The sequence below is a fragment of the Grampus griseus genome (genome assembly GCF_964374135.1).
Source record: "Grampus griseus genome assembly, chromosome: 6".
Classification (NCBI taxonomy): domain Eukaryota; kingdom Metazoa; phylum Chordata; class Mammalia; order Artiodactyla; family Delphinidae; genus Grampus; species Grampus griseus.
Genome location: NC_139000.1, coordinates 7,925,429 through 7,932,874, shown reverse-complemented (window position 1 = coordinate 7,932,874; position 7,446 = coordinate 7,925,429). Strand labels below are relative to the sequence as shown.

The 7,446-nt window shown below is 59.1% G+C and overlaps 1 protein-coding gene across 3 annotated transcripts; it reads right to left on the bottom strand.

The window, feature by feature from the left end:
• Window positions 1–1,639: 1,639 nt before the first annotated feature.
• LOC309823827 (torsin-2A) lies at window positions 1,640–6,024 on the bottom strand (the record flags this gene model as incomplete). Of its 3 annotated transcripts, XM_082656412.1 has the most annotated exons (5): window positions 1,640–2,415; window positions 2,697–2,824; window positions 4,078–4,253; window positions 5,005–5,270; window positions 5,874–6,024. In XM_082656412.1, the coding sequence occupies 5 exons, from the start codon at window positions 6,022–6,024 to the stop codon at window positions 2,171–2,173; spliced, it is 966 nt and encodes a 321-aa protein (XP_082512538.1). In that variant the 3' UTR covers window positions 1,640–2,170. The 3 variants fall into 3 exon arrangements, with proteins under 3 accessions (XP_082512538.1, XP_082512539.1, XP_082512540.1); XM_082656413.1 differs by lacking the exon at window positions 2,697–2,824 and having other exon boundaries at window positions 2,179–2,415; XM_082656414.1 differs by lacking the exons at window positions 1,640–2,415; window positions 2,697–2,824; window positions 5,005–5,270 and having other exon boundaries at window positions 4,083–4,253.
• Window positions 6,025–7,446: the final 1,422 nt, after the last annotated feature.

Genomic DNA, 7,446 nt, shown 5'->3' with positions numbered 1-7,446 from the left:
CCCGAGGCCATCCAGGTCCAGAGCCAGAGGCCCAGCAGGACCGAGGCCGACCAGATCCAGAGCCAGAGGCCCAGCGAGCCCGAGGCCGACCAGATCCAGAGCCAGAGGCCCAGCGAGCCCGAGGCCGACCAGGTCCAGAGCCAGAGGCCCAGTGAGCCCGAGGCCATCCAGGTCCAGAGCCAGAGGCCCAGCAGGACCGAGGCCATCTGGGTCCAGAGCCAGAGGCCCAGCAGGACCGAGGCCGACCAGGTCCAGAGCCAGAGGCCCAGCAGGACCGAGGCCGACCAGATCCAGAGCCGGAGGCCCAGCAGGACCGAGGCCATCTGGGTCCAGAGCCAGAGGCCCAGCAGGACCGAGGCCGACCAGATCCAGAGCCGGAGGCCCAGCAGGACCGAGGCCGCCCTGAGCCACAGCCAGAGGCCCAGCAGGACCGAGGCCGCCCTGAGCCAGAGCCAGAGGCCCAGCAGGACCGAGGCCGACCAGATCCAGAGCCGGAGGCCCAGCAGGACCGAGGCCGCCCTGAGCCACAGCCAGAGGCCCAGCAGGACCGAGGCCGCCCTGAGCCAGAGCCAGAGGCCCAGCAGGACCGAGGCCGACCAGATCCAGAGCCGGAGGCCCAGCAGGACCGAGGCCGCCCTGAGCCACAGCCAGAGGCCCAGCAGGACCGAGGCCGCCTGGAGCCAGAGCCGGAGGCCCAGCAGGACCGAGGCCGACCAGATCCAGAGCCAGAGGCCCAGCAGGACCGAGGCCGACCAGATCCAGAGCCGGAGGCCCAGCAGGACCGAGGCCATCTGGGTCCAGAGCCAGAGGCCCAGCAGGACCAAGGCCGCCCTGAGCCAGAGCCGGAGGCCCAGCAGGACCGAGGCCATCTGGGTCCAGAGCCAGAGGCCCAGCAGGACCGAGGCCATCTGGGTCCAGAGCCAGAGGCCCAGCAGGACCGAGGCCATCTGGGTCCAGAGCCAGAGGCCCAGCAGGACCGAGGCCATCTGGGTCCAGAGCCAGAGGCCCAGCAGGACCGAGGCCATCTGGGTCCAGAGCCAGAGGCCCAACAGGACCGAGGCCATCTGGGTCCAGAGCCAGAGGCCCAGCAGGACCGAGGCCGCCTGGAGCCCAAGGCGAAAGCTCGACAAGACTAAGGCCACCCAGGGCTCAAGGCAGAGGCTCAGAAAGGCCAAGGGTGCCCATGGCCAGAACTCGAGACCCAGAAAGGCTGGTGCCACCCAGGACTGGAGCTGGAGACTGATCCAAAGTCCCAGCAAGATCAAGACTTTCTATGACCCAAGTTGGAGCCCCTGCAACACCGAGGCCACTGAGGGCCAGGGCCAGAGCCAGAGGCCCAGCCAGTCCAAGGCTGCCCAGAGCTGGAGCCAGAGCACAAGTCCAGGTTCCGGCAGGACCAAGGTCACCTGGGGACTGAGCCCAAGTCTCAGCAACACGCAGACCACCCAGGGCCTGAGACAGAACCCCAGCCACAGCAGTCAGGCTGCTGTCTGAAGGGGCCGCTCGGCCCCTTCACTTCTTGCTGGGCTGCGGGCGATTCTGCCCCTACCACTGGCCACTCAGCAAGGCCGCCTCCTCCAGAGCAATGAGAACCTCAGCCAGCATTCCTCTGGTCCCGTGGCTAAATTTATTCCTCTGGTCCCATGGCTAAATTTATTGTATTTGTTCTCTTCGTTTACAAAATTAAAAACTTGAAAAGCCCAGTCCAAGTGGCAACTTGAGTCCCTCTGTTCCCAGAGACAGAAGTCTCAGCCTGGCTTTACGATACTGGGACATAGGGTGTGGGGTGGAGGGTCGGGGTGTGGTGCCCGAGCCAGGGCCGAGAGTAACAGACCAGAGAAGGAAGGAGCAGCCACGAGCCACCATCCCTGAGTTAAAATTCACATTGTAAGAAGGCTCAGGCTGGAGCGTGAGGTCAAGGCTCATTGAAGTTCTGGGGCGACTAGCGGTTTCCCTGAGGAAGGAAGCAAAGGCCAAGATGCCCTCAGACCAGTGAAGAGGCCGGGGCCTGCCCTGCCCTTCTGTTTCATGGTAGCCAACAGCCCTCCTCATCTTCATATTGTGCTCTGGGTCCCAGGAGGCACAGGACAAGGGACCCTCTGGCAGAGGCCCCAGGGCTTTCCTTCACGGCCTGGCCAGATAGAGGAAGACAAGGATGCTGCCTGGAGAGTCAGAGGAAGAAGGCGATCCGGGATGCCACAGTCTTGCAGCCATTGGAGGAAAAGAGCTGCTCGTCCTCAGGGAAGAAGGTGGTGCTGTCCAGCACGGCCTGGACGACCTCATCCCTTGGCTCCAGGCCTAGCTGCGCCAGCTCGTTGAGCACACAGTGCTGCACGTGGTGCCTCTGGAGAGGTAGGAAGGGCACCAGGGCATCCAGGAGATGCTCTTCCATGATGCCGGAGCGCCAGAAGCCATCTGCAGGAAGGAGCGATGGGAAGAGGCTGTGCTTCACGGGGATCAGCTGGGCCCTGTCCACCCCCAAAGGAAGGAAGTGCAGGGACGGGGCTGGTCTTAAGCCTCCCAGCCACCTTCCAGGCACCAAAGCCTGGGCTGGGAAGTACCGGGTCAGTAGGCAGAGCATCAGACCTGGGAGAGCCTGGCCCACCCCAGGGAGCCCAGCCCATCCCTCCGTGTGATCTGGGTGTGAGACCTCAGCCTGGAAACCACCCTGGGGTGGGGTCCTTGGCCGAACTCACGGTTCGGGTTGTCCAGCACAGCCTGGGAGATAACCGGCTCCAGCTCCTGCACGCGGATCTCCTCGCGCTCCCGGCGGCTGCGCCATGCCTCCAACACCAGCTGGTTGATCTGCTCGCCGCCAGTGTTGCTAAAAACCACGGGGGACGCAGACAGTGAGGACAGGATGTAGCCCTTGCTTCCCACGTGCCACCTAACGCGACCTGAGCCTGGGGGCCCAGCTCAGTGCTGGCAGGAGCCAAACCCACTCAAAACACCCCGGGAACCACTTCCCCTCTCCGGAGCTTGTGCCCTTAACCATGACCCCTGGAAGTTCGCCTATATGTGTCATACACTTTACAGTTTATAGAACACTTTTAGGTCCCTTACCGACTTTCCCTCACCCAGCCTCTAGGAGAACAGTGGGGCATTAAGATTGGCCGTGTTGGGGCTTCCCTGGTGGCGCAGTGGTTGAGAGTCTGCCTGCCGATGCAGGGGACATGGGTTCGTGCCCCGGTCCGGGAAGATCCCACATGCCGCTGAGTGGCTGGGCCCGTGAGCCATGGCCGCTGAGCCTGTGCTCCGCAATGGGAGAGGCCACAACAGTGAGAGGCCCGTATACCGCAAAAAAAAAAAAAAGAAAAAGAAAAAGAAAAGATTGGCCCAGTTGTTCAGAAGAGGAGGTGGGAGCTCAGAGAGGTGAAGTGTTTTGCCTGAGGAAACAAAGCTAGGACTCTTAGAGGTGGGATTGAAACTCTAGTCCTGTTTTTCCCAGGCCTGTGTCCCCTCGGCCACAAAAGAGGGAAAACTCTTAACCCAGCAGGGTTCCACAAAGAAATGAGGATTAAGAGACTGAGCCCGGGGAACAGTGGGCAGTGGTTAAGAACCTGCCTGCCAATGCAGGGGACACGGGTTCAAGCCCTGGTACAGGAAGATGCCACATGCCGTGGAGCAGCTAAGCCCGTGCGCCACAACTACTGAGTCTGCACTCTAGAGCCTGTGAGCTGCAACTACTGAGCCCGCGCCTAGAGCCCGTGCTCCGCAATAAGAGAAGCCACCACAATGAGAAGCCCCGCGCACTGCAACAAAGAGTAGCCCCCGCTCGCCACAGAGAAAGCCCGCGCACAGCAACGAAGACCTAACGCAGCCATAAATAAATAAATAAATAAATTCATTTATTTAAAAAAGAGAGAGAGAGACTGAGCCCAGAATGGGCTTTGAGAATGTCAAAGGGAAGTCAACCACCTTGAATGACAGTGTCACCAGTGAGGGTGTGGGGGACTCTGGGAAAGCCCAGTGGGCCTGGGGGAACAGTATTCTGTTATGGGACCACAGGCCAAGACTGGAGAGCTGAGACCTCTGACGAGTGTCCCTGCACCCTGCCCGCTGCAAAGCCGGCCCCACCTGATGAAGATGAAGATGGCTTTGCGATAGTTGGTCCCATAGACAACCCAGGAGGACCCCAGGAAAGGTCTCAGGACCTCTATCAGGCCTGGGGCCAGCTTGTCCATCTCATCGAAGAGGAAGAGAGAGCGGCTGCAGGCAGTGAGGTTTCCCTGGACCCAGCTCTTCAGATCCTTCTGTGGGAGAAAGGCAAGAGTATGAGGGTGTCTGGAGATGCTCCCCCAATCCCAGATTTCTTCCCAAAGCAAGAATTAATCTCCTTCCCAGGAAGATATGGTCTCCCAGAGAGTACCAATCCCTGAATGGGACTGATGGTGAAACTGTGGCCCAGAGAGGGGCAGAGACTTGTCCAAGCTCACACAGCAAGTCAGCAAGAGGACAGGGACTCAGACCCAGGCCTCTCACTTGCCTTTTCAGGGCTCCTTCCCCGACACCTACTGTTTTCTAAAAAAAGGGGAAGGCTCCTTCCTGCTCCCTGAACATTCCCAACAGAGTTGACAACTGAAACAGATTAGCCTGGAAAGTACCTTGCAATCAACAACAGTAGTAAGAGCTAATTGGATTTCCTGATTGCTTACTCTGAGCCTCGAATTGGGGCTAAGGGCTTTACAGACAGAAGATAATGCAGACTGTCTGGCAAAGGTAAGTGCTCAATAAATAACACCTGCAATTCTATAAGCCTACGTCCCTCACAACAACCCTGGCAGGTCGGTGCCACTACTGGCCCCCAGGAATTAAATCAAGAACTCCCTGCCGGGTGGTACCACCCCAAGCTTTGTTCAGGGTGGGTCCTGAGGGGTGAAGCTTCAACTGGCTGTGTGGCCTGGAGCAAGTGATTCCCCTCTCTGGGCTGAGGACTCACTCCTTCCCTAGGGTCCAGCACTCGACAGTGCAGGCGGATGGTGGTCCAGGACAAAACCAGCCTACCTTGTAGCGCTCCAGGTGGCCGGGGTGGGGGAAGTGGATGACCGGGGAAAAGTGGTGCACGTGGGGGCTGCGGAGGCCACCCCGGAAGAGGTAGTGTGCCAGCAGGGAGGTGACATAGGACTTGCCGGTGCCAGTCCAGCCATGCAGAGAGAGGACCAGTGGCTTGGTGGGGGCTGGATCCTGCACGAAGGCCTTCAGTGCCTTCACCACCAGCGCCCTGGCCAAATGCTGGCCCGCCAGGTGCTGTGCCAGGTCACACTCCAGACCTAGGGCCACAAGGACAGTGTCAGAGCTGAGGACACACACCCGCCACGGAAGAGCTCCAGGAAGGAAGTCATGTCTGGAACCTGGTCTGGGGATCCGCGTTCTGGGACGTTTTCACAGGCTGTCTGCGGAAAGGAGTGCGGCCCTTGGGGTCTCGGCCGCAAGAGTCACCCTCAGGCCTGACTCAGCTCAGCAGCGCCCCCACCAGATGGCCCTCTGGATTGCGCTCAGCCCTAAGTGGGCGCGAGCTGTCAAGAGGGTCTGCCCAAGACTCCCGCCCATCTCCAAGGCAGGCTTCTTCCTTGACGGCCAGTCCAGTGCGAGGTCTAAACTTCCCCCCAAGGCCCTGCTGTCAAAGGCCTCTCTCCACCCTGGCAGGGCTCTGCCTGGACCCCAAACAGGCATCCCCAAACCCTCGCCCCAAGTCCTGTGCCCCAGGCTCTCAGGGTCCCTCAACGCCGGGCCCACTTCTGGCCCTGGCCGTCCGGAAGTCTGGGGGTCCCACCCTCGGTTCTACTCTCCAGGTCCGGCGCCGGCGCACCCCCGGGGTCCGAGGGCTCCCCGGTCCGCCGGCCGCTCCGGTCCGGGCGCCCGCGGCTGCTCACCCTGGAAGTCGGGCCGGAAGTCACATTCGCAGAAGGCGCCGAAGTTGCAGCGCAGCGAAGTCAGGTCCCAGGCGGCGGCCGCGGCCGAAACCAGCCCGAGCAGCCCGAGGAGCGAGCCCCCGGGCCGGCAGCCGCGCCTCACAGCCGCCATCCGGGTGAGACCGGAGCTGGGTCTGTGGCCGCCCACCTCCTCTCCCGAGAACTACAACTCCCGAAATGCATCGCTCCGAGGCAGCCATCGCCTGTGGCCTACAACTCCCGGCTCCCTTCTCTCCCCTCTCAAAGGCCCTTCTGGTCTTCCCTCTGCAGGCCCGGAAGGTGGCCTCCAGGGGGAGCCCGCGAACCGTCCAATCCAGGACTGCGGGCTGAGTTTCCATGGCCACGGTAACTAGGGGACCATCACAGTAGCTCCGAAAGAATAATAAATGAAGGATTATGACCACAAAGGGTGACATAATAATAGTAGCAAAAACTTGTGCGGCACCTTACACCTTGCAAAACACCTTTTCTGTGTTCTTTTTTTTCCTTTTATATGATTAAAGAGCGCTAATAGCTTTTGGTGAGCACCTACTATGTACCGTTAACGTTAGGTGCCTTATATATCTTATGATAACAGTACCTGTCATATAGAGGAATGGTGATATTTCAGTGAGGTACAGGCACGTGAAGTGTTTTGGCTCACAAAGTAATCAATAAATGATCACTGAAAATACATTATGGGACTTCCCTGGTGGTCCAGTGGTTAAGACTCCGTGCTTCCACTGCAGGGGGCGCGGGTTAGATCCCTGGTCAGAGAACTAGGATCCCGCATGCCGCATGGCGCGGCCAAAAAAAATCCATTATGTATGAAACATGGCAGTCCCTTACCTAGCAGCTACTATGCATTAAGTGCTTTAACAGCAACCCAAAGGGATCAGTTCTGTTACTGTCCCCATTTTATTGAGGAGGAACTTAGGGCCCAACAGGGCCCCCTTATCCAACACCACCAGCTAGTGAACTGGGCCCAAGTCTGGCTGCTGCCAAAGATCTAATGCACTGTGTCATCCATCCTCTGTTGGTCAAAGGATTCATAAGGTAAAGGACCCCAGTAGTTTCAAATTCAGTGAACAGGGTCCCCAGGCCTCCAGCCTGGCCTGGAATCATGCTGATCCACATTGCCTACCTCCCCTACCCATGAAAACAAGACAACTGCTTTCATGGCCCTCCTCAAAGATTTCCTGCGTCACCCACCTGACACACACACACACACACACACACACACACACACACACACACACACGAAGACTTCTGGGGCCACGTTTCAAAACTTGAAAAGAAATTAGTAGTTCCCACTGTTGAGAAAAGGAAAGAACTCCAGGCGAGGACACCCAGGTTCCAGGCTTCCTCATTCTGCTGCTGTGACCCAGGGCAAGTCCCTTCTCCCTCCAGTTCTGTTTTCCTGAGGGGAGCTGGAATCTTAGATTTCATAAAGCCTTTCCACCCAAACATCTAGGATCCTGGGTTGTACATTTGCGGGATGCTTTGCTGTGGCTCCTGAGGCAGGGAGTGGGGAAGGAGCAGGGCAGGTCAGTAT